At 41.3% G+C, this 27120-nt stretch overlaps 2 protein-coding genes across 2 annotated transcripts; one reads left to right on the top strand and one right to left on the bottom strand.

Moving 5' to 3' along the window:
* Positions 1 to 862: 862 nt before the first annotated feature.
* LOC115186497 (zinc finger protein 2 homolog) lies at positions 863 to 14153 on the bottom strand. Its single transcript, XM_029746119.1, has 3 exons — positions 14142 to 14153; positions 1581 to 2229; positions 863 to 870 (listed from the first exon to the last, which is right to left on the bottom strand). The coding sequence occupies exons 1-3, from the start codon at positions 14151 to 14153 to the stop codon at positions 863 to 865; spliced, it is 669 nt and encodes a 222-aa protein (XP_029601979.1).
* A 3328-nt stretch (positions 14154 to 17481) lies between these two features.
* On the top strand, positions 17482 to 20846 carry LOC115186496 (zinc finger protein 2-like; the record flags this gene model as incomplete). The annotated part of the gene is made up of 2 exons (XM_029746118.1): positions 17482 to 17493; positions 20355 to 20846. Coding segments are annotated over exons 1-2 (504 nt in total), but the record flags the coding sequence as incomplete, so codon positions are not given.
* Positions 20847 to 27120: the final 6274 nt, after the last annotated feature.

The raw sequence follows: 27120 nt of genomic DNA, 5'->3' as shown, positions 1-27120 counted from the left end.
TTAAAGACAGGAAGCAAACCAAAAAGGTGGAGCAACTAAAGGTGTTGACTCTCCACATGTATCAAGACAACTGGAGCACTGGGCCAGACACTCTTAAATAGAACCTGGACCAGCTCAGGTGAAACACCTTCCCACTAATGAGATGGACAAGCCAGCACAGGTGTAACACATACTGACTAACGAGGTGACACCAATCAGTGCGTCCTACGTGCTAACGAGCTAGACGTGCTAACGAGCTAGACGTGCTAAAGTCCAACCTCAAAACATAAATGGAAAAACCAAAGCCTGTAACACCTTAAGACAACAAATATATCCTGTATTTTTGTTGGACAAGTTTGCTCACCACCAACAGAAAACAACTTCCATTTCACATTATAATCAACTACAATGATTCACCTTCACCAATATAAACATGATGTCTACTGGCTGACAACAATTAAAAACAAGAAAAAAACACGTATTTCTAAATAATAATATACAATAGTATTATTTGTTTCTCCTTTTTCTTTCTATAGAATCCTAAATCCCACTAGCTTCTAGAACACTCGTCTTCCTAAAACTCACTAGATTCTAGAACTCTCCTCTTTCTAAATCCCACTAGATTCTAGAACTCTCGTCTTCCTAAAACTCACTAGATTCTAGAACTCTCCTCTTTCTAAATCGCACTAGCTTCTAGAACTCTCGTCTCCTTGGAACGAGCCCAAACAAAACTCATCTCCAATACGGAAAAACGTGCAGTCAAAATAAATAACTGGCTAAACGCAAAACACAAATCTTATATCCATTTGGGGGGAAATCAGGTTGAATCTGCTCTTGAAACTAACACAACAAAACAAAAAACACATAGAAATGGAGATATCTTTCACCTCACTGGTTAGAGGACAACCTGCAGAAGACAGTCAGCTACATTTTGGAGTGATGCATTTAAATTTAGGTGTCGCTAAACAAAGTAACACAACACTTATTTGTCATAACTCATCGATATCATGCTAAAATCATTTGTGTGACAGAAGGGAGATGAGGTTGCACATCCTGTTAAAACTAACAGCTCAAAAACCACACGGAATCTGGGAATAATGTGTACATCCCTGGTTAGAGGACAATTTGTAGAAAACAGCTAGCTACATTTTGAAGTGTTGCATTTTGATTCCAGTGGGTCACCAACGTGGTAAGTGTAACACAGCTCTTTTTTTGTTAGTCACTTTTTATTAAATCTCATAAATAGTAACTCTTCCATTTCTGAGCCTGGATTTTCCCCCTGAAACTAAAATCAATAGAACAGGGGACAAACGTTTAGGGTTCTACATTGTGACATCATTAAAATACTCCTACTACAATGTTAAAACATTCTACATTGTGACATTATTTCATTGATATCATGAAACAACTCCTTCATGTATGTATTTTCTGATGTTTGATCAGAGGTCTTTTATCAGATTATCTCTTGTCACAGCTATAAGGTTTCTCTCCTGTGTGTGTTCTCTCTTGCATTGTCAGATAGCTAGATTGACTAAAACTCTTCCCACAGATATAAGATTTCTCTCCTGTGTGCGTTCTCTGGTGTGAAGTCAGAGAGCCAGATGTGGTAAAACTCTTCCCACATTGATTACAGCTATACGGTTTCTCTCCTGTGTGCGTTCTCTGGTGTGAAGTCAGGTAGCAAGATGTAACAAAATTCTTCCCACATTGACCACAGCTATAAGGTTTTTCTCCTGTGTGTATTCTCTGGTGCACTGTCAGGTGTCCAGATTGACTAAAACTCTTCCCACATTGACCACAGCTATAAGGTTTCTCTCCTGTGTGTGTTCTCTGGTGTAGAGTCAGAGTGCTAGATGCAGCAAACCTCTTCCCACATTGACCACAGCTATAAGGTTTCTCTCCTGTGTGTGTTCTCTGGTGTGATACCAGATGGTGAGATTGACCAAAACTCTTCCCACACTGACCACAGCTATAAGATTTCTCTCCTGTGTGTATTCTCTTGTGTACTGTCAGACTGCTAGATGAAACAAAACTCTTCCCACATTGATTACAGCTATAAGGTTTCTCTCCTGTGTGTATTCTCTGGTGTACAGTCAGATAGCAAGATTGACCAAAACTCTTCCCACACTGACCACAGCTACAAGGTTTCTCTCCTGTGTGTATTCTCTGGTGTACAGTCAGATAGCAAGATTGACCAAAACTCTTCCCACACTGACCACAGCTATAAGGTTTCTCTCCTGTGTGTGTTTTCTGGTGTACTGTCAGACCGCTAGATGAAACAAAACTCTTCCCACATTGATTACAGCTATAAGATTTCTCTCCTGTGTGTTCTCGTTGGTGTGTAGTCAGATAGCTAGATTGACTAAAACTCTTCCCACATTGAGAACAGCCAAAAGGTTTCTCTTCAGTGTGAATTCTTTGATGTATTTTAATTTTTTCTAATGAGGTGAATCTTTTCCCACAGTCAGAGCAGCAGTGAGTTCTCTTCCCTGTGGATCTCTGCAGGTGTTTCTTGAGGTGTTCTGATCTGCAGAGACTCTTCTCTGCCTCGTCAGCATCATGAGGTTGTTGAGGCTCCCCAGAGGATCCACGATAGTCCCATCTCTCTCCTGTGTGAACAACAAAGTCAGACAGATGATTAAAGGCCCACAACAGCAGTAATCCACTGTAAAAGGTGATGCCAACAGCGGCGCCATAATGTTGGACAACAATTGACGTCTGTAATGAATGTTAAAATTATTTGACAATGGCTGCGGATAATTTGAGAAAGAGAGGGTCCAGATTGTCTAGCCCAGCTGATTTGTACGGGTCCAGGTTTTGCAACACTTTCAGAATATCAGCTATCTGGATCTGGATGAAGGAGAAGCTGGGGAGGCTCGGGCAAGTAGCTGCGGTGGGTGGGGAGCTGTTTGCCGGGGTTGGGGTAGCCAGGAGGAAAGCATGGCCAGCCGTGGAGAAATGCTTATTGAAATTCTCGATTATCGTGGAGTTATCTGTGGTGACAGTGTTTCCTATCCTCAGAGCAGTGGGCAGCTGGGAAGAGGTGCTCTTATTCTCCATGGACCTTACAGTGTCCCAAAACGTTTGGGAGTTAGAGCTATGCAAATGTACATTTCTGTTTGAAAAATCTAGCTTTTGCTTTCCTATCTGACTGTGTGTATTGGTTCCTGACTTCTCTGAAAAGTTGCATATCGCGGGGACTATTCGATGTTAGTGCAGTACGCCACAGGATGTTTTTGAGCTGGTCGAGGGCAGTCAGGTCTGGAGTGAACCAAGGGCTATATCTGTTCTTAGTTCTACATTTTTTGAAAGGGGCATGCTTATATAAGGTGGTGAGGAAATTACTTTTAAACAACAACCAGGCATCCCAGTTTAGGTCACCTAACAGAACGAACTCTGAAGATAGATGGGGGGAAATCAATTCACATATGGTGTCCAGGGCAGCTGGGAGCTGAGGGGGGGTCTGTAACAGGCGGCAACAGTGAGAGACTTATTTCTGGAGAGATTCATTTTTAAAATTAGAAGCTCGAACTGTTTGGGCTTAGACCTGGAAAGTATGATAGAACTTTAATCTCTGCAGTAGATTGCTCCTCCTGATTCAGACACATCAAGGACATCAAGGTTGGCGGAGTGTGCTAAAGCAGTGAGTAAAACAAACTTAGGGAGGAGGCTTCTGATGTTAACATGCATGAAACCAAGGCTTTTACGGTTACAGACGTCAACAAATGACAGCGCCTGGGGACACACAGGGCCTGGGATAACCTCTACATCACCAGAGGAGTAGGATGAGGGTACGGCTAAAGGCTTTCAGAACTGGTCGGCTCCCTCCCTCTAGTCAGGTCATGTTGACGACTGGCTCCCTCCCTCTGGTCAGGTCATGTTGACGACTGGCTCCCTCCCTCTGGTCAGGTCATGTTGACGACTGGCTCCCTCCCTCTAGTCAGGTCATGTTGACGACTGGCTCCCTCCCTCTGGTCAGGTTATGTTGACGACTGGCTCCCTCCCTCCGGTCAGGTCATGTTGACGACTGGCTCCCTCCGGTCAGGTCATGTTGACGACTGGCTCCCTCCGGTCAGGTCATGTTGACGACTGGCTCTCTCCGGTCAGGTTATGTTGACGACTGGCTCCCTCTAGTCAGGTCATGTTGACGACTGGCTCCCTCCGGTCAGGTCACGTTGACGACTGGCTCCCTCCGGTCAGGTCAAGTTGACGACTGGCTCCCTCCGGTCAGGTCACGTTGACGACTGGCTCCCTCTAGTCAGGTTATATTGATGACTGGCTCCCTCCGGTCAGGTTATAGTGACGACTGGCTCCCTCCGGTCAGGTCATGTTGACGACTGGCTCCCTCCGGTCAGGTCATGTTGACGACTGGCTCCCTCCGGTCAGGTCATGTTGACGACTGGCTCCCTCCGGTCAGGTCACGTTGACGACTGGCTCCCTCCAGTCATTTGTGTGTTTTAATTATTTAATCAAATAGCATGCTTAAAGCATCAGACAAGTTCAGTACATATAGATTTTATAAAAACACATGGGGCGAATGGTAGAAAGAACAGATGACTCTTGGTTGACCAAGATGTATTTTAGTTGGGGACAGCACTAGAACATGATTTTGGGGCTCCCGAGTGGCGCAGCGGTCACTGCATCTCAGTGCTTGAGGCTTCACTACAGACACCCTGGTTCAAATCCAGGCTGTATCACAACCGGCCGTGATTTGGAGTCCCATAGGGCGGCGCACAATTGGCCCAGCGTTGTCCGGGGTAGGCAGTCATTGTAAATAAGAATTTGTTCTTAACCGACTTGCCTAGTTAAATAAAGGTTACATTTAAATACATTTAAAAAATTGAGTTTCGTGACAATCCATTTTTTACAAATCCGGCAAGGCACCAATTTTGAGAAGGGTTTAAAACAAAGGTTTCAAACCAATTCATGAATGTAATTGAATCTAGGTATGTCTTGCCTTTAATGTAATGGCATGAAAAACAATTGGCTGAATATTATACAATGACTTATCAACAGCTCTAATAATTTGCCTCCACAGGAAATCTACACTGGAAATTCTATAATATACTATATAGCCTAGAAACCTGGTTAAACTATCATTATGACATCATGGATGAATTCTAGAATATACTATATAGCCTAGAAACCTGGTTAAACTATCATTATGACATCATGGATGAATTCTAGAATATACTATATAGCCTGAAACCTGGTTAAACTATCATTATGACATCATGGATGAATTCTAGAATATACTATATAGCCTAGAAACCTGGTTAAACTATCATTATGACATCAGGGATGAATTCTAGAATATACTATATAGCCTAGAAACCTGGTTAAACTATCATTATGACATCATGGATGAATTCTAGAATATACTATATATCCTAGAAACCTGGTTAAACTATCATTATGACATCATTGATGAATTCTAGAATATACTATATAGTCTAGAAACCTGGTTAAACTATCATTATGACATCATGGATGAATTCTAGAATATACTATATATCCTAGAAACCTGGTTAAACTATCATTATGACATCATGGATGAATTCTACAATATACTATTTAGCCTAGAAACCTGGTTAAACTATCATTATGACATCATGGATGAATTCTAGAATATACTATATATCCTAGAAACCTGGTTAAACTATCATTAAGACCTCATGGATGAATTCTAGAATATACTATATATCCTAGAAACCTGGTTAAACTATCATTATGACATCCTGGATGAATACATTTGAGTGGTTACACTCCTCCTTCCCCCATCCCTCAGCTGTTTACCAAACCAAGCCTCTGGGCAGCCATTTTGTTACTGTTTAAAAAACCCACACAACCCAGCAATCTGCAGTTCATACAATAACAAATCTGTCATTCCACCACTGTTTTGGTTATAAGATGATTATGGGGTTGGAGAAATGTAACTACTTTCAAATTCATAGACAGACCTATGGATGCAAGGACTGACCATCCATGATATCAACATTATAGTTTTAACTATGTTGAGGCTATACAGTGTTGATTTACATTGTTTCTAAACATTGGAGTAAAAAAAAGCTTATTTGTGGTTCTGATGGGGTACAACAGTTGAACTAAGCTCATGAAGCATGTGTTATATTCTTCAAGAATCAATGGCTATAAATAAATAATTTAAAAGTCACAATATGGATGTAGCTATTGCAGATTTCCCCTTTAACACCACACATCAGTTAAACAACTGCAGAGTTTGTGCCTCTGTATTTAAGACAGTACTTACTAGTGTTAATCAGGGAACGGTTTCTCAAACCCATCTTATTGCTAAGTTCACCGTTAGAACCATTGGATGCCTTAAGATGCGTTTGGGAAACCGGGCCCAGATGTCCAGTTTCCTCCTCTTCTTCCTCCTCCTTTATCAATGTAACAGTCATCTCCCCCTCCTCCTCTTTCACTCCATAAACTGCATCCTCCTCCTCTTTAACTGTAACATCATCCTCCTCTTTCACTCTGAACGCATCTTTTTCTTCTTTCACAGTAACGGCCTCACCCTCTACTTCTTGTTTTACTGTGACATCCTCCTCCTCTTTCACTCTGAACGCGTCTTTTTCTTCTTTCACAGTAATGGCCTCACCCTCTACATCTTGTTTTACTGTGATGTCCTCTTCTTCTTTAGCAGGAGGAGAGTAGCTCAGTAACCGCATGGTCGGAGATGTTAGCTAGCTAGGCTAATGCTAACTTAACCAGCCCGCTAGCTGACTAATAACAACAACACCGTAAATATGAAATTAAATCTGATAACTAACTAGATGACAGAAGTGGGTTTAAAACACTGTGGTTAATATACACTAACGCGTCTAAAGAGCTTTATTGGTTCGGCTATTTTGTCTAGCAAGCTACCGAGGTGGGTGAATAACTGTTGTTGCTGTTGAAAGAAGCGTTCCGTCCACTACATTATACGTCATTATACGTCACACCAACATCATTACCTTAAATTCCCAGACCGCCATCTGCTGACTGGAGTGGGTAACGCAGTTGAGTAAAATGTTTATTTTATTTTCAGACAACAAGTTAAAGTGTAGGAAGCGTTAGTTTCTACTCACCAGTGTAACACCACAGTGTGGTTAAAGACTTAGTAACTTAGTTGTAGTCACTTTATGGTTACCTATAAGTACAAACAGTTATTTTTTTGCGTTATTACATATTTATTAACTTATTTCGGGAAATCTTCTAAACTACCCACAATGCACTATTTCCCAACGTCATATGTATTATCAACTCTATGCTACCGAGTTTGTATGCCAGTGTAACGGTGTAATGAAGTTACATTTAAAAAAATGTATTTAACCTTTATTTAACCAGGCAAGCCAGCTAAGGACAAATTCTTATTTACAATGACGGCCAAACCCCTGCCAAACCCTAACCCAGACGATGCTGGGCCACTGTGCGTTGCCCTATGGGACTCCCAATCAGGGCCTGTTATGATACAGCCTAGTTTTGAACCAGGGTCTGTAGTGACGCCTCTAGCACTGAGATGCAGTACCTTAGACTGCTGCTCGTGTGTTTACATTATACTCAGTGATAAAGGTATGGGATTCTGGGTAATCCACAGCAGAATTTGAAAATTGAGTGGTCCTGGGATAGAAATGTATAAAGTAGACATTACATCATAAAATCCACCTTTTAAATCATACATTAGCAATTACTGTTTTAGTAACTTATGTTGTTGGTTTGGCGTCAAATAAGCCCCTCTTTATATGTTATTTGCCGAATCTCAGTTTTCCATGTGGGTTTTATGCTGAAGTTCACTAGTTGGTAGCAAACTGGAAAATGCATCTTCTTTAGGAGTGCTATTTATATCCTGATCATTCATCCTCACTGCATCTTCTTTAGGAGAGCTATTTATATCCTGATCATTCATCCACACTGCATCTTCTATAGGAGTGCTATTTATATCCTGATCATTCATCCACACTGCATCTTCTATAGGAGTGCTATTTATATCCTGATCATTCATCCACACTGCATCTTCTATAGGAGTGCTATTTATATCCTGATCATTCATCCACACTGCATCTTCTATAGGAGTGCTATTTATATCCTGATCATTCATCCTCACTGCATCTTCTATAGGAGTGCGATTTATATCCTGATCATTCATCCACACTGCATCTTCTATAGGAGTGCTATTTATATCCTGATCATTCATCCACACTGCATCTTCTATAGGAGTGCTATTTATATCCTGATCATTCATCCACACTGCATCTTCTATAGGAGTGCTATTTATATCCTGATCATTCATCCACACTGCATCTTCTATAGGAGTGCTATTTATATCCTGATCATTCATCCTCACTGCATCTTCTATAGGAGTGCTATTTATATCCTGATCATTCATCCACACTGTGTGTCTCATCAATGCAGGTAATTTATGACATGTATAAAGTATGTGTTTTATAAACTCATGAACACCAGCCAGTTTATCAGCCCGGTTCTGTTAGTTTAGGTGTATTATACTTCTTCACCACCAGAGGGGAACATTGAGTAATATTTCAGGTTAATTTGATATATTTTGATACTAAAATGGATGACAGTTTATTCTGATGTTGTGAATATGAGATTACACATGGAAACTATGTATTTATTTTATTATAGTAAATTAGGAATTATTAGGAACTGTTAAATCCACTTTATGATCATAATAACTTTGACAGACATCTTGATTGTTTTTTGTTAGTATATTATAGGGCAGATTTATGGAGAATTGCTATGGGAGTGCTGTTTATATCCCATCACTACTGATCATTCATCCATACTGTGTGTGTCCCATCATTGCAGCTTTGGAAATAAATGAACTGTCCATTCATTGCTCCTTCCTGTGTTGACTCACTGACTTGAGGGACCAGGAAGGTCACACTAGGTTGATATCTAGCTCAAGCTTGAAAACGTTAAACACACCTTTCCAGACCCACTAGAACACACCTACATCTCCATTAACTACATCACACCTGTCCAGACCCAGTAGAACACACCTCCATCTCCATTAACTACATCACACCTGTCCAGACCCACTAGAACACACCTCCATCTCCATTAACTACATCACACCTGTTCACTAGAACACACCTACATCTCCATTAACTACATCACACCTGTCCAGACCCACTAGAACACACCTCCATCTCCATCAACTACATCACACCTGTCCACTAGAACACACCTCCATCTCCATTAACTACATCACACCTGTCCAGACCCAGTAGAACACACCTCCATCTCCATTAACTACATCACACCTGTCCAGACCCACTAGAACACACCTCCATCTCCATTAACTACATCACACCTGTCCAGACCCACTAGAACACACCTCCATCTCCATTAACTACATCACACATGTCCACTAGAACACACCTCCATCTCCATTAACTACATCACACCTGCCCAGACCCACTAGAACACACCTCCATCTCCATTAACTACATCACACCTGTCCAGACCCACTAGAACACACCTCCATCTCCATTAACTACATCACACCTGCCCACTAGAACACACCCCCATCTCCATTAACTACATCACACCTGTCCACTAGAACACACCTCCATCTCCATTAACTACATCACACCTGCCCAGACCCACTAGAACACACCTCCATCTCCATTAACTACATCACACCTGTCCAGATCCACTAGAACACACCTCCATCTCCATTAACTACATCACACCTGTCCACTAGAACACACCCCCATCTCCATTAACTACATCACACCTGTCCACTAGAACACACCTCCATCTCCATTAACTACATCACACCTGCCCAGTCCCACTAGAACACACCTCCATCTCCATTAACTACATCACACCTGTCCAATTGAACACACCTCCATCTCCATTAACTACATCACACCTGCCCAGACCCACTAAAACACACCTCCATCTCTATTAACTACATCACACCTGTCCACTAGAACACACCTCCATCTCCATTAACTACATCACAACTGCCCAGACCCACTAGAACACACCCCCATCTCCATTAACTACATCACACCTGTCCACTAGAACACACCTCCATCTCCATTAACTACATCACACCTGTCCAGACCCACTAGAACACACCTCCATCTCCATTAACTACATCACACCTGCCCAGACCCACTAGAACACACCTCCATCTCCATTAACTACATCACACCTGCTCAGACCCACTAGAACACACCTCCATCTCCATTAACTACATCACACCTGCCCAGACCCACTAGAACACACCTCCATCTCCATTAACTACATCACACCTGCTCAGACCCACTAGAACACACCTCCATCTCCATTAACTACATTACACCTGTCCACTAGAACACACCTCCATCTCCATTAACTACATAACACCTGTCCACTAGAACACACCTCCATCTCCATTAACTACATCACACCTGTTCACTAGAACACACCTCCATCTCCATTAACTACATCACACCTGCCCAGACCCACTAGAACACACCTCCATCTCCATTAACTACATCACACCTGTCCACTAGAACACACCTCCATCTCCATTAACTACATCACACCTGTCCACTAGAACACACCTCCATCTCCATTAACTACATCACACCTGCCCAGACCCACTAGAACACACCTCCATCTCCATTAACTACATCACACCTGTCCACTAGAACACACCTCCATCTCCATTAACTACATCTTACCTGTCCACTAGAACACACCTCCATCTCCATTAACTACATGACACCTGTCCACTAGAACACACCTCCATCTCCATTAACTACATCACACCTGTCCAGACCCACTAGAACACACCCCCATCTCCATTAACTACATCTTACCTGTCCACTAGAACACACCTCCATCTCCATTAACTACATGACACCTGTCCACTAGAACACACCTCCATCTCCATTAACTACATCACACCTGTCCAGACCCACTAGAACACACCTCCATCTCCATTAACTACATCACACCTGCCCACTAGAACACACCCCCATCTCCATTAACTACATCACACCTGTCCACTAGAACACACCTCTATCTCCATTAACTACATCACACCTGCCCAGACCCACTAGAACACACCTCCATCTCCATTAACTACATCACACCTGTCCAGACCCACTAGAACACACCTCCATCTCCATTAACTACATCACACCTGTCCACTAGAACACACCCCCATCTCCATTAACTACATCACACCTGTCCACTAGAACACACCTCCATCTCCATTAACTACATCACACCTGCCCAGTCCCACTAGAACACACCTCCATCTCCATTAACTACATCACACCTGTCCACTAGAACACACCTCCATCTCCATTAACTACATCACACCTGCCCAGACCCACTAAAACACACCTCCATCTCTATTAACTACATCACACCTGCCCACTAGAACACACCTCCATCTCCATTAACTACATCACACCTGCCCAGACCCACTAGAACACACCCCCATCTCCATTAACTACATCACACCTGTCCACTAGAACACACCTCCATCTCCATTAACTACATCACACCTGTCCAGACCCACTAGAACACACCTCCATCTCCATTAACTACATCACACCTGCCCAGACCCACTAGAACACACCTCCATCTCCATTAACTACATCACACCTGTCCACTAGAACACACCTCCATCTCCATTAACTACATCACACCTGTTCACTAGAACACACCTCCATCTCCATTAACTACAATACACCTGTCCAGACCCACTAGAACACACCCCCATCTCCATTAACTACATCACACCTGTCCACTAGAACACACCTCCATCTCCATTAACTACATCACACCTGTTCACTAGAACACACCTCCATCTCCATTAACTACATCACACCTGCCCAGACCCACTAGAACACACCTCCATCTCCATTAACTACATCACACCTGTCCAGACCCACTAGAACACACCTCCATCTCCATTAACTACATCACACCTGCCCAGACCCACTAGAACACACCTCCATCTCCATTAACTACATCACACCTGTCCAGACCCACTAGAACACACCTCCATCTCCATTAACTACATCACACCTGTCCACTAGAACACACCTCCATCTCCATTAACTTCATCACACCTGCCCAGACCCACTAGAACACACCCCCATCTCCATTAACTACATCACACCTGCCCAGACCCACTAGAACACACCTCCATCTCCATTAACTACATCACACCTGTCCACTAGAACACACCTCCATCTCCATTAACTACATCACACCTGCCCAGACCCACTAGAACACACCTCCATCTCCATTAACTACATCACACCTGTCCAGACTCACTAGAACACACCTCCATCTCCATTAACTACATCACACCTGCCCAGACCCACTAGAACACACCACCATCTCCATTAACTACATCACACCTGTCCAGACCCACTAGAACACACCTCCATCTCCATTAACTACATCACACCTGCCCAAACCCACTAGAACACACCTCCATCTCCATTAACTACATCACACCTGCCCAGACCCACTAGAACACACCTCCATCTCCATTAACTAAATCACACCTGCCCAGACCCATTAGAACACACCTCCATCTCCATTAACTACATCACACCTGTCCACTAGAACACACCTCCATCTCCATTAACTACATCACACCTGTCCAGACCCACTAGAACACACCTCCATCTCCATTAACTACATCACACCTGTCCAGACCCTCTAGAACACACCTCCATCTCCATTAACTACATCACACCTGCCCAGACCCACTAGAACACACCTCCATCTCCATTAACTACATCACACCTGTCCAGACCCACTAGAACACACCTCCATCTCCATTAACTACATCACACCTGTCCACTAGAACACACCTCCATCTCCATTAACTTCATCACACCTGCCCAGACCCACTAGAACACACCCCCATCTCCATTAACTACATCACACCTGCCCAGACCCACTAGAACACACCTCCATCTCCATTAACTACATCACACCTGTCCACTAGAACACACCTCCATCTCCATTAACTACATCACACCTGCCCAGACCCACTAGAACACACCTCCATCTCCATTAACTACATCACACCTGTCCAGACTCACTAGAACACACCTCCATCTCCATTAACTACATCACACCTGCCCAGACCCACTAGAACACACCACCATCTCCATTAACTACATCACACCTGTCCAGACCCACTAGAACACACCTCCATCTCCATTAACTACATCACACCTGCCCAAACCCACTAGAACACACCTCCATCTCCATTAACTACATCACACCTGCCCAGACCCACTAGAACACACCTCCATCTCCATTAACTAAATCACACCTGCCCAGACCCATTAGAACACACCTCCATCTCCATTAACTACATCACACCTGTCCACTAGAACACACCTCCATCTCCATTAACTACATCACACCTGTCCAGACCCACTAGAACACACCTCCATCTCCATTAACTACATCACACCTGTCCAGACCCTCTAGAACACACCTCCATCTCCATTAACTACATCACACCTGTCCAGATCCACTAGAACACACCTCCATCTCCATTAACTACATCACACCTGTCCAGACCCACTAGAACACACCTCCATCTCCATTAACTACATCACACCTGTCCACTAGAACACACCCCCATCTCCAGCGCCCGCATCAGCACCATTTTGTTTCTCTCCGTCACTTTCAACTTTTAGATAATAAAGCATTTCACCTTTCTAATGAATTAACAACAGAGGATTGGTTGATTTCCAGGTTTTAATTAAGTATAATATTTAAGATGATTGACGAGAAAAGTATCGTCCAACTCTGGGGGTATCTCACTGCACCCTCAAATGCCATGTCTTGAAATATGCAGACAGACGGATTAAAAGTACATTTACATTATAATACTGTACTTCTGACAGCCAACTTTCTAACTCCTCCCATAACTTTATGACGTCATAACATTCCCAGAAGGATTATTGAGTCATTGTTAGTTTTACACTGAAGACATGACTCTGCCGTTGTGCTGTAGAATTAGGGGATTTTGTCTCTTGTATAATAAGGGACTATCATCTGTCCCAACATCACAGGCCACAGACTTCCAGAAGTGTTTTAATGGGGTTTCTCCCTGTGCACCTGCCAATGTAAATCCATTGAACGAGACAAGTTACCAGACAGGACATATTGCTAATGCTCTTCCCATTGATAACCTGAATGACAATTAACTTGTAGGCGGTGGTGGTGATGACGGCCTATTGGATGACGTCCTCCATCGATCAGGATTCCCCCAAAAAAGAAGATGCTCTGGATTGATCACTGTAGTCAGATGTGAAGGAGGAGGTTGATCATCAGGAGTCAGATGTGAAGGAGGAGGTTGATCATCAGGAGTCAGATGTGAAGGAGGAGGTTGATCATCCGTGAACCTCTAGGATTGTGGCTGGGCTGGCGTTTACACTTCCAGCTTGGTCATATATTTTGATACATTGAATGTTGATATTGTGAACCTATGTTATATATTTGTACCTCCTGTTTCAGGAAGTGATGTCACTAAGTACTGCCCCTATATATACAGTGCATTTGGAAAGTTTTCAGACCCCTTCACTTTTTCCACATTTTGCTCTGTTATTCAAAAATGAATTAAATCAATATTTTACCCTCAATCTACACACAATATCCCATAATGACATCACAATACCCCATAATGACATCACAATAGCCCATAATGACATCACAATACCCCAGAATTACATCACAATACCCCAGAATGACATCACAATACCCCATAATGACAAAGCAAAAACAGGTTTTTATAAATGTTTCAAATGTAACAAAAACAACAACTGAAATATCACAGTACCATTCAAGGGTTTGGACACACCTCCTCATTCAAGGGTTTTATTTTTACTATTTTCTACATTGTAGAATAATAATGAAGACATCAAAACTATGAAATAACACATATGGAATCATGTAGTAAGCAAAAAAGGGTTAAACAAATCAAAATGTATTTTATATTTGAGATATTTTAAAGCAGTCACCCTTTGCTTTGATGACAGCTTTGCACACTCTTGGCATGCTCTCAACCAGCTTCATGAGGTAGTCACCTGGAATTAATTTCAATTAAATGTTAATTTGTGGAATTTCTTTCCTTCTTAATGCATTTGAGCCAATCAGTTGTGTTGTGACAAGGTATGGGTGGCTCTCATGAGGATTGCCACAGGAAAGGAAGACCCAGAGTTACCTCTGCTGCAGAAGATACGTTCATTAGCGTTAACTGCACCTCAGATTGCAGCCCAAATAAATACTTCATAGAGTTCAAGTAACAGACACATCTCAACATCAACTGTTCAGAGACTGCATGAATAAGGCCTTCATGGTTGAATTGCTGCATGCAAAAAACACTGTTTACAAAAGCTTTGTTATTAAAGAACAAGAAAGCCAGCACACTGTTTACAAAAAAAATGTTTTTCTTTCAAAAACAAGGACATTTCTAAGTGACCCCAAACTTTTGAATGATGTATTGTTACACCATGTAGGAGCAGTATAGACCTAGTCTGTTCATTATATACATCTACATGATGTATTGTTACACCATGTAGGAGCAGTATAGACCTAGTCTGTTCATTATATACATCTACATGATGTATTGTTACACCATGTAGGAGCAGTATAGACCTAGTCTGTTCATTATATACATCTACATGATGTATTGTTACACCATGTAGGAGCAGTATAGACCTAGTCCTATACCTAGTCCTATATTATTTTATACTAATACAATTGCTCAGAAAAAGAGATTTAATTTAACATGTAATTCTCAAAAGGTAGGGGTCTGAATTATTGCCACCCATGTTTTCAATACTCCAGCACCCTCCCCTTGGGAGGATAATGACACTGAAATGTTTTATGAGTCCGAAGACAGAGATGGCCATTGAAAATGTTGATTTTGTGCCTAATTAACCATTTCTTTGTGGATATTGATGTGTCTTGCTGGAAGATCCACTTATGGCCAAGTTTCAGCCTCCTAGCAGAGATGTAACCAGGTTTTGGGCTAAAATATCCTGGTAATGGGTAAAGTTTATTTATTTATTTATTTTATACAGTCATTTTTGCTCATATTTATCAAGGGTATCAATAACTAGGTGCTTATTTTGATATCTAGTTATTTGACTGAATCAGAAATACAGATGTGGAGTAGATGTAGAGTTTGTTTTAAATTCTCATAAAAAAATCTGAACTAATCAAACAACACTTGTTGCTCTTTGTACGTGTTGATATAATATTAATATTTAATGGAGAGGAAAAAAACGTTTCCCTAAACTGCTTTATAATATTATAATTCAATGAAGAATAAAAATAGTTTTCCCTCCTCAACTGCGTTTCCTCCCTCCAGACAGCAGATGGCGATATGTGTCTTTCAGGCGATGTTTCTAGTGTGACGTATAATCTAGTGGACGGAACGCTTCTTCAACAGCTGCAGCCACCTCGGTAGCTCGTTAGCCGACAAAGTCGGAACATTCAAGTTCTTTAGACACTGTCCTGGTTTAATTGTAACTGTGATTTAAACATACTTATGTGTAAACAACTAGCTACCCCATTAAATATAATATTTACGTTGTAAGTCAACTATCTGGCTGGTTAAGTTAGCACTAGCCTAGCTAGCTAACATCCCCGACCATGAGTTCACTAAGCTACTCTCCTCCTGCTAAAGAAGAGGTCTGTTGGACGGAGAAAGAGGATCTGGGGCTGAACATTGTCGTGAAAGAGGAGAAGGAAGAGGAGGATGTTACAGTTAAACAAGAAGTAGAGGGTGAGGCTGTTACAGTGAAAGAAGAAGAGGACGACGTTTCAGTGAAAGAAGAGGAAGACTCGTTCAGAGTGAAAGACGAGGATGATGTTACAGTGAAAGAAGAAGAGAAAGACGTTTCAGTTAAACAAGAGGAAGACGTGTTCAGAGTGAAGGAGGAGGAGGATGTTACAGTGAAAGAAGAGGAAGACGCGTTCAGAGTGAAAGAGGAGGAGGATGTTACTGTAAAAGAAGAAGAGGAAGAGGAGGATGCAGTTTTTGGAGTGAAGGATAAAGAGGGGGAGATTACTGTCACATTAGAGGACGAAGAAGAGAAGACTGGAGAGCTGATTAACACCAGTAAATACAGTGAGTAATAACAGGGGCACAAACTCTGCAGTTGTTGAACTAATGTGTGATTTTTAAAAGGGAAGGCCTACTACACTTGAATATGTTTTTGTACTGTCGGAATTGTCCATGAAGTCCTAAAAAAAAACCTTTTCCTGTTGAAAAGTGATATAAATATCGTAAAGTATAAACACACTAAAAGGAAACAAATAAATGTTTTGAGCAAAATAGTGTTTTTTTTAGACAACTGCAAACTAGAAGGAGTGAGTGATGTCATAGTAAGGCCTTCAAGGAGTTGGCTTGATAGGAAGTCGTGATGTCATCCAATAGGAGACTGATCTTCATGTGAATATTCATTATTCTTTTTAAAATCATTCATGTTCCGTCAAGTTGGTTTTTGATTATTGCTAGAAAGCCATTTTCAAGTCTTGCCATAGACTTTCAAGACGATTTAAGTCCAAACTGTAACTAGGTCACTCAGGAACATTCAATGTCATCTTGGTAAGCTCCTCCAGTGTAGATTTGGCCTTGTGGTTTAGGTTATTGTCCTGTTAGGACAGTTTTTTTGTATTCAGATCTCTGAAATGCTCTCTACCTACGTAACATTTAGTGTCTCCTTATGTTACGCTGGGAAAACAGTTTTCATGGGCACAGAAATCTTAAATCATTTCAGAGTTTGCTAAATCCAGTGGTTCTAACCGAGAGTCACCTTAACTTTATTGACAACACCCAAATGGATACTGTCATTAATGCGGTTCTTAAATAATTACGCATAATACTTAATACTGTAGCTGTTTAGTTACAGTCACATGTTCAACTATCATCAGCTGATCCAGGAAATCATTTTCTGAATGACAGTCACATGACAAACATCACAACATGCAACAACAACCAAAGTGCTTCTTCATTCATTACTCTGGTAAAGACAGTTATGCCGTGCTCCACGTTGAATCCATCATCCCTAACAAATTGATGTTTATAATGTGTTATTGTCTGCTTGATTTACAGTAGGGTCTCGTTAGTCTGTTTGGACACAGAGATACTTTGCTCATAATGTGTAGAGAACTGTTCCTTGATGGATAGGCTATTGTACAACACACAGAGCTATTTTCCTTTATTCAGGACATTTAGAATGACAACACATTACAGAGTAGCCTAGTGGGATTATTCACAAAATTATCTGGTGATCAGGTTATGAAATGTCATGACAAAGACATTTTGTTTCCATGTTTCACCTGAAATATTAAATATATAGTCCTAGGTCTATGTTATTGTTAGGTGAAGTTATGGGTCCTACAGTAGGTGTATGTTATTGTTAGGTGAACTTATGGGTCCTACAGTAGGTCTATGTTGTTGTTAGGTGAAGTTATGGGTCCTACAGTAGGTCTATGTTATTGTTAGGTGATGTTATGGGCAAATTTGGCAAATACTTAGTGTAAAACCCTCTGTCAGGCTGATGGCAAAGCTAGCCAAAGAGCATTTTACAGGTTTAAGTGTTTATGTATAAAGCAGTTGATTTGCGACAATAACACAAATATATTAAGCAGGAGATTCAAACAAGCATTACAGTTATAATCCAAAGTAATGTGAAATGCACTCATAAACAACCTGTAAATGGAGGCTATTTTTGCAGTCATCCTATGAGAACTCCCCTGAGTTTTCCCCCACGTTGGTGAATTAGTGAGTAGACACAGAGCTTAATGTGAGTTTCCTTCAGTAGCACTCCTGATAGTGCTGTAATATTCAGAATGCCTTGTGAAAAACTAAAATCGTCGCTCACCATTTTTTCTCCAGGCAGAGAGAAAAAACTACATCCATAACTAGTGGTTTCCTCATTACCAGATATACTACATCCATAACTAGTGGTTTCCTCATTACCAGATATACTACATCCATAACTAGTGGTTTCCTCATTACCAGATATACTACATCCATAACTAGTGGTTTCCTCATTACCAGATATACTACATCCATAACTAGTGGTTTCCTCATTACCAGATATACTACATCCATAACTAGTGTTTTCCTCATTACCAGATATACTACATCCATAACTAGTGGTTTCCTCATTACCAGATATACTACATCCATAACTAGTGGTTTCCTCATTACCAGATATACTACATCCATAACTAGTGGTTTCCTCATTAGCAGATATACTACATCCATAACTAGTGGTTTCCTCATGACCAGATATACTACATCCATAACTAGTGGTTTCCTCATTACCAGATATACTACATCCATAACTAGTGGTTTCCTCATTAGCAGATATACTACATCCATAACTAGTGGTTTCCTCATTACCAGATATACTACATCCATAACTAGTGGTTTCCTCATTACCAGATATACTACATCCATAACTAGTGGTTTCCTCATTACCAGATATACTACATCCATAACTAGTGGTTTCCTCATTACCAGATATACTACATCCATAACTAGTGGGTTCCTCATTACCAGATATACTACATCCATAACTAGTGGGTTCCTCATTACCAGATATACTACATCCATAACTAGTGGTTTCCTCATTACCAGATATACTACATCCATAACTAGTGGTTTCCTCATTACCAGATATACTACATCCATAACTATCGGTTTCCTCATTACCAGGGAGGTGTTTCTGCAAGTGTTTTTGCATGTGCATCGCCCTCGTGCCGCAATTTTAGCAAACACAGAAAGGGGCCAAAATTTGAGACCAAAAGTCGTCTGGCACACTGCTTAGGATTTCAACAACTTTAATAACTTATTTCTAGCCTACAAACATCGATGTTACTACTAATGTGAAAACAAGACAAAAAAATATGACTATTCTTGCTCATTTTAGGACAATTGTCAAATAATTGTAACATTCATTACTGACTTAAATTGTTTACAACATCATGGCTACGCTGTTTGCATCACCTTTTACAGTGGATTTCCGCTGTTGTGGGCCTTTAACCATCTGTCTGACCTTGTTGTTCACACAGGAGAGAGACGTGACTATCGTGGATCCTCTGGGGAGCCTCAACAACCTCATGATGCTGACGAGGCAGAGAAGAGTCTCTCCAGATCAGAACTCCTCAAGAAACACCAGCAGAGACCCACAGGGAAGAGAACTCACTGCTGCTCTGACTGTGGGAAGAGATTCAACTCATCAGGCATTAAAATTCATCAGAGAACACACACAGGAGAGAAACCTTATGGCTGTGTTCAATGTGGGAAGAGTTTTGGTCAATCTGGCCATCTCCTATCACACCAGAGAACACACACAGGAGATAAATGTTATAGCTGTGATCAATGTGGGAAGAGTTTTACTACATCTGGCTCGCTGACTCTACACCAGAGAACACACACAGGAGAGAAACCTTATAGCTGTGATCAATGTGGGAAGAGTTTTGGTCAATCTGGCCATCTAGTATCACACCAGAGAACACACACAGGAGAGAAATCTTATAGCTGTGGTCAATGTGGGAAGAGTTTTGCTTCATCTAGAAATCTGACTCAACACCAGAGAACACACACAGGAGAGAAACCTTATAGCTGTGATCAATGTGGGAAGAGTTTTACTACATCTGGCTCGCTTACTCTACACCAGAGAACACACACAGGAGAGAGCTGTGATCAATGTGGGAAGAGTTTTACTACATCTGGCTCGCTGACTCTACACCAGAGAACACACACAGGAGAGAAACCTTATAGCTGTGATCAATGTGGGAAGAGTTTTACTACATCTGGCTCTCTGACTATACACCAGAGAACACACACAGGAGAGAAACCTTATAGCTGTGATCAATGTAGGAAGAGTTTTACTACATCTAGATGTCTGACTGTACACCAGCGGAGACACACAGGAGAGAAGCCTTATAGCTGTGATTAATGTGGGAAGAGTTTTACTACATCTAGATATCTGACTTTACACCAGAGAACACACAAAGGAGAGAAACCTTATAGCTGTGCTCAATGTGGGAAGAGATACTTTGATAAAAGATCTCTGATTAAACATCAGAAAATACATGAAGGAGTTGTTTCATGATATCAATGAAATAATGTCACAATGTAGAATGTTTTAACATTGTAGAAGGATTATTAGCCTCAGAGGATCCAGGCTCTGAATTAAATAAAATGTAGAATGTTTTAACATTGTAGTAGGAGTATTTTAATGATGTCACAATGTAGAAACCTAAACGTTTGTCCCCTGTTCTATTGATTTCAACATGATATGGATATTAGCCTCAGGGGGAAAATCCAGGCTCTGAAATGGAAGAGTTACTATTTATGTGATTTAACAAAAAAGTGACTAACACAAAAAGAGCTGTTACACTTACCATGTTGGTGACCCACTGGAATCAAAATGCAACACTTCAAAATGTAGCTAGCTGTTTTCTACAAATTGTCTTCTAACCAGGGATGTACACATTATTCCAGATTCCGTGTGGTTTTTAGCTGTTCGTTTTAACAGGACGTGCAACCTCATCTCCCTTCTGCCACACAATTGATTTCAACATGATATCGATGAGTGATGACAAATAAGTGTTGTGTTCCTTTGTTTAGCGACCCCTAAATTTAAATGCATCAGTCCAAAATGTAGCTGACTGTCTTCTGCAGGTTGTCCTCTAATCAGTGAGGTAAAATATATCTCCCATTTCCATATGTTTTTTTTAGTTGTGTTAGTTTCAACATCCTGATTTCCCCCTAATCGATATCAGTGATTTATTGCTACTTGTCAAAACAACAGCGTTTCTGGTGCTTGTGTCCATGGTGAGGACAATTTAGTTTCTGATTGTCTCAAGGGTGGGCAGTCAAAAATATTTGTGTTTTGTGTTTAGCCAGTGAGTTGCCATGGATCTTATTTTGACTGCACGTTTTTCCGTATTGGAGATGAGTTTTGTTTGGGCTCGTTCCAAGGAGACGAGAGTTCTAGAAACTAGTGAGTTTTAGGAAGACTAGAGTTCTAGAATATATATATTGTCTTGAATTGTTGACAGCCAGTGGACACCATGTTTATATTGGTGAAGGTGAAGTATTGTAGTTGATTATAATGTGAAATGGAAGTTGGAAGTTGTTTTCTGTTAGTGGTAAGCATTCTCTTAAGGTGTTACAGTCTTTGGTTTTTCCATTTATGTTTTGAGGTTAGCACGTCTAGCTCGTTAGCACGTCTAGCCCGTCTAGCCCGTCTAGCTCGTTAGCACGTCTAGCCCGTTAGCACGTCTAGCTCGTTAGCACGTCTAGCCCGTTAGCACGTCTAGCTCGTTAGCACGTCTAGCCCGTTAGCACGTCTAGCTCGTTAGCCCGTCTAGCTTGTTAGCACGTCTAGCTCGTTAGCACGTCTAGCTCGTTAGCACGTAGGACGCACTGATTGGTGTCACCTCGTTAGTCAGTATGTGTTACACCTGTGCTGGCTTGTCCATCTCGTTAGTGGGAAGGTGTTTCACCTGAGCCGGTCCAGGTTCTATTTAAGAGTGTCTGGCCCAGTGCTCCAGTTGTCTTGATAGATGTGGAGAGTCAACACCTTTAGTTGCTCCACCATTTTGGTTTACTTCCTGTCTTTAAGTTTGGTGTGGGGTTTTCTTTTTTTGCCTCTTCTTGGGCAGATATAGTGGGTCTCATGGTGGGTGTCTTTTAGGTCCCAGTTGTTGTTACTAGTCAACTTTCAGTGGACACTGAGAACAAAACTGCATGATTATGTTATAATACTTTTATTGCATCAAATGGTTGTTTTATGCAACAGAATAGAGGGTTCTTATAACTATAGTGTCTGTGTTCTACTGAGGATGGGCCTCTGGTATAAAACAACACTGACAGGAGATTTACAATGTCTTTTGGGTGATAAAACCTAAAGAGACTGCATTCCAGAGCATGAGTTAATGTTTCTGTTCTATATGGTACCAGGGAGAGATGACCCCAGGGCCAGACCCTGGTCTCTACACAAAGAGTACTGTTTTTACAGCAGATACTGTCTGCTGAGAATTATAACTATCTTTCATACAAATCTTAACCTTGTGACCCATTCTATAAATCTGTTTGTCATGTAGGTTGAATGGGCTATAAAAGACCTTGGTACTTTTGTCCACTCAGTTGATTCACTTTATATGTGTACGTTGTATTGACCTGCTCCCTTATAAGTGAATAAAGATTTAGTTTAAGAATAACTCTGACTTGTGATAAGTTTGTCTCTCCTCAATTGATATTAAAGAAATTAACCACCACATTTGGCGATGGGGATGTGAATCTTCACTTGGTGACCGCTCCTGACGAAGAGTTTTTATAAAGGCTCTGAGTGTGTATTCCTGTGTGGAGGTGTAAACAGGGCCCAGTCAGTAGGCTCTGAGTGTGTATTCCTGTGTGGAGGTGTAAACAGGGCCCAGTCAGGAGGCTCTGAGGCTGAGTCAGCTATCTATGAACTGGATGAAAACTAGAATCTGTGTTTACTAGTTAAGACCATTTATGATATAGTATAAGATAGTAAGGTGCCCCTGTAATTGTTTTAAACCTGGACCCCATTTTAGAAGTATTGAAAGATGTAAATGTATGAGTTACATTATCCTAGGAACTAACCATGACATAGAAATGTGAAAATATTTCTGCAGGTTAAAATATTGTTGAAAACAACTAATTGATTAGGTATGTTTGAGAATAGCATTGTGTGACTGTGATATGAGAGTTGTGTGACTGTGATATGAGAGTTGTGTGACTGTGATATGAGAGTTGTGTGACTGTGATATGAGAGTTGTGTGACTGTGATATGAGAGTTGTGACTGTGATATGAGAGTTGTGACTGTGATATGAGAGTTGTGTGACTGTGGTATGAGAGTTGTGTGACTGTGAAATGAGAGTTGTGTGACTGTGATATGAGAGTTGTGACTGTGATATGAGAGTTGTCTGACTGATATGAGAGTTGTGACTGTGATATGAGAGTTGTGTGACTGTGATATGAGAGTTGTGTGACTGTGATATGAGAGTTGTGTGACTGTGATATGAGAGTTGTGTGACTGTGATATGAGAGTTGTGTGACTGTGATATGAGAGTTGTTTGACTGTGGAAATGAGTCTTAATCTGTCGTTTGGATAGTAACACATACAAATATGCTTAATCAGATGATTGAAATGTGGATAATAAGAGGGATGATATTTTAGAAAGCAGCAGGTCTATAGTTACTATTTACACAGACAAGCACATAGACATTTAAAACCATACAAAGCAGCATAGATAAATCTTAAAGACGATAAGAAACTAGACAGAGAATTTTTACAGAATAGCCGAGGATGAAGGCCCCAGGGAGAATTGGACATGTAGAAAATGAAAGGGGGCATCCTACAAGAGAAGATCTGACATAAGGATAATTTACTTATCCTACCAAAGAAATTGTATGGATACGCAGCAATATTGATACATAGGCTAAGCAATGTATCAAGGGGAAGGGAGTATAGTAGAGTAGTTAGGAAAGAGTGTTGGCCTAGAGGATAATTACTTAAACAAACATTTTTTGTAAGAAGCTCCATTCCAACATTTGGAATTGGACTTATTGAAATATTCCGAAAGGAGGGGAAGAAGGGGTGTTTAACAAGAATAGATAAGTATAGCAAATGGGTAGAAGCGTTCCCAACTTACTTGGTGGACATGATTATGGTAGAGAAAATATTAAGTCAAGATATTATCCCTAGAGTTGGTTTACTAGGAGCCATCTCTTTAAATGATGGATGACAGTTTAGCTAATCAGGTAGAGCCTATAGAATGACAGAGTTCAAAATACCAGAACTGGTAGACATAGAAGTTGAAGAAATACTAGCAGAGCACATGAGAAGACTGTTTGTTAACCAAACCCATATGTCCAAGATTTTGTGTCCAACAGGTGAATTACAGGAGAAGGTGATTCACTCAATCCAACTAGGAGACTGGGTGTGGATCCAGTCCCTGAGGAAACTGGAAGCAGTCCCGTTGGGAAGGCCCATACCAGGTTCTGTTAAACCACTGCCTTTGCCATTAGAAAAGCTGAGAGAGTCACTTGGGTCCACGTTACCCACTGCAAGGAGGTATGTACACATATGAGCACTGATGATCACACACAGAGTTAGGAGAAGAACCGAGTACCAATAGGGTGCGGGGGTTACCTCCTTAACGAAGATTTCCTATCCCGACCGTTCATCACTGTGTGTGCTCCTAGAGGTGTGAGTATGGGGTGGTACCTAGCAGAGAGACTAAGGGCAGGAGAGGGTTGGCGGTTTTTAAGAAGAGTAGAGACTCTGAGCTGCATCATAGTCTAATCTGACTGATACATTGATCCACCACCTTCTGGCACTAATCATACGATACCGTTGTCATTTATAAGAATGAAAAGATAAACTATATAATACACTGATGAGTGACTTACAGAATAAGGAATCAAAGAAGATCAAGATGTAGATTTTTAGGTAAACATTAAACAATTTCCTGGGGAAGCAGACAACTGTACAGGAATTGGGGTTGGCCAGATTGAAGTACTCAGCCAACCCACCTCGGTTCACCTGGATTCCTGATGAGCACCAGTGTTATAGATACAAGAATGGCACCGAGAATTGAGATGATTTTAACGGCTGGAAAGGTAATCGTTAATGTGACTGACTTAGGTTTGAAAGCACAGGAGAAAATGTGTAACCTCATAGCACCTATAACTGATGAAGGGTGGGCTAGTACCAGCAAAGGACGCATACGACAAGAATTACCACAAAGGGTGGTTAGGAACTTGCGCCCTGGGGTTATTGGTCCAACCAGTTTGAATTAGTGATAAGAGACCAGTTATAGGAGGCTAAAGTAGGTACAGGAGGAGTTTTGATAAGGATGGGAATGGCTTTGTCTAGATGGATGCTATTGGCATCCTCAGGGAGGTTCCAGATGAATACAAAGTTATGAATCAAATATGTGAAGGCTTTAACACTACATTATGTTGGTAGTTGACAATAAATAATAATGTGGATTGAATTAATGACATCATTTAATCAACAGAGATTCATGAATGAAACAGGGGATGCAGTAAAGAGGTTCTCTGACCAATTATCCGCCACCTCCCTCATGACCTGGTAAAATAGACTGACTCTCGATAGGTTACGGGCAAAGAGGATGGTGTAGGTAGAATGATTAGGTTCATTGCTGTACGTACATTTTTGATAACACAGCTCATGTTTGGGAAATGGAAAAGTGTTGCAAGAACTGTATTATGGGCTGCTTTAACCTGTATGAGTGTGTTTGGGTTGTGTGGTTGTTGTTTGGTCCCGTGTGCAAGAGGTTTAATAACCAGAACTTTAGAGAGATGATAACGGAGCAGATGGTGAGCTACGGACCGAGTGAAAGTTCAGATCAATGAGACGACAAGTACCTACCGCCGAGCAAGCCTGTTCCCCTTTTTCTTTGTCACGTCTTGCAGACGTGAAGAGGGGGATTTGTAATAAAGATAATCTAACATTTTACCTAATGATATATAAGGAGGGCATTTGCACAACATGCTTCACAACAGCACACAACAAAATTCCAGAGACATATTGAGCAACCAACTGATACCAATCACGACCACACCCAGAGACAGATGGCTGACTTAAGCACTCACACAAAAATGTCAAGACATGAAAGCGCCCTAGCCACACGAACTGACCACTGGTGTAAAAAACAACATTCCATGAATATCATAACCAACCAGACACGAATTAGCAGAAAAACACACTTAGGGGTGTTGGACTCCGAGGACAAAGGACACTGCCCAGGGCCAATGGGAAGTCGACACCACCTGGAGAATGGACCGTCCCTCCACTCATCGACCAGTCAGGAGAGCGGACCTACTAGACTTAACCTACGTCAACACACTGTTATTTCATTGTATAAATTGGATGCACACCATGTTTCGGCGCTCTCTTCCGCTAGTTCCCTATGAGCTAAACGAAGGAGTCCGTGCACGCTTTGCCAAATATCTTTGTCTCATAATAAAATGCCTTACTATAATTGAATCCACCCGGTCCAGCGTCCTGACTTGGTCTCCTTCTCAAGTAACTGATCATCAA

The sequence above is a fragment of the Salmo trutta genome, unplaced genomic scaffold, assembly GCF_901001165.1.
Source record: "Salmo trutta unplaced genomic scaffold, fSalTru1.1, whole genome shotgun sequence".
Taxonomy (NCBI): Eukaryota; Metazoa; Chordata; class Actinopteri; order Salmoniformes; family Salmonidae; genus Salmo; species Salmo trutta.
The sequence above is the reverse complement of the archived record's forward strand: the minus strand, read 5'-3'. Positions and strand labels throughout refer to the sequence as shown.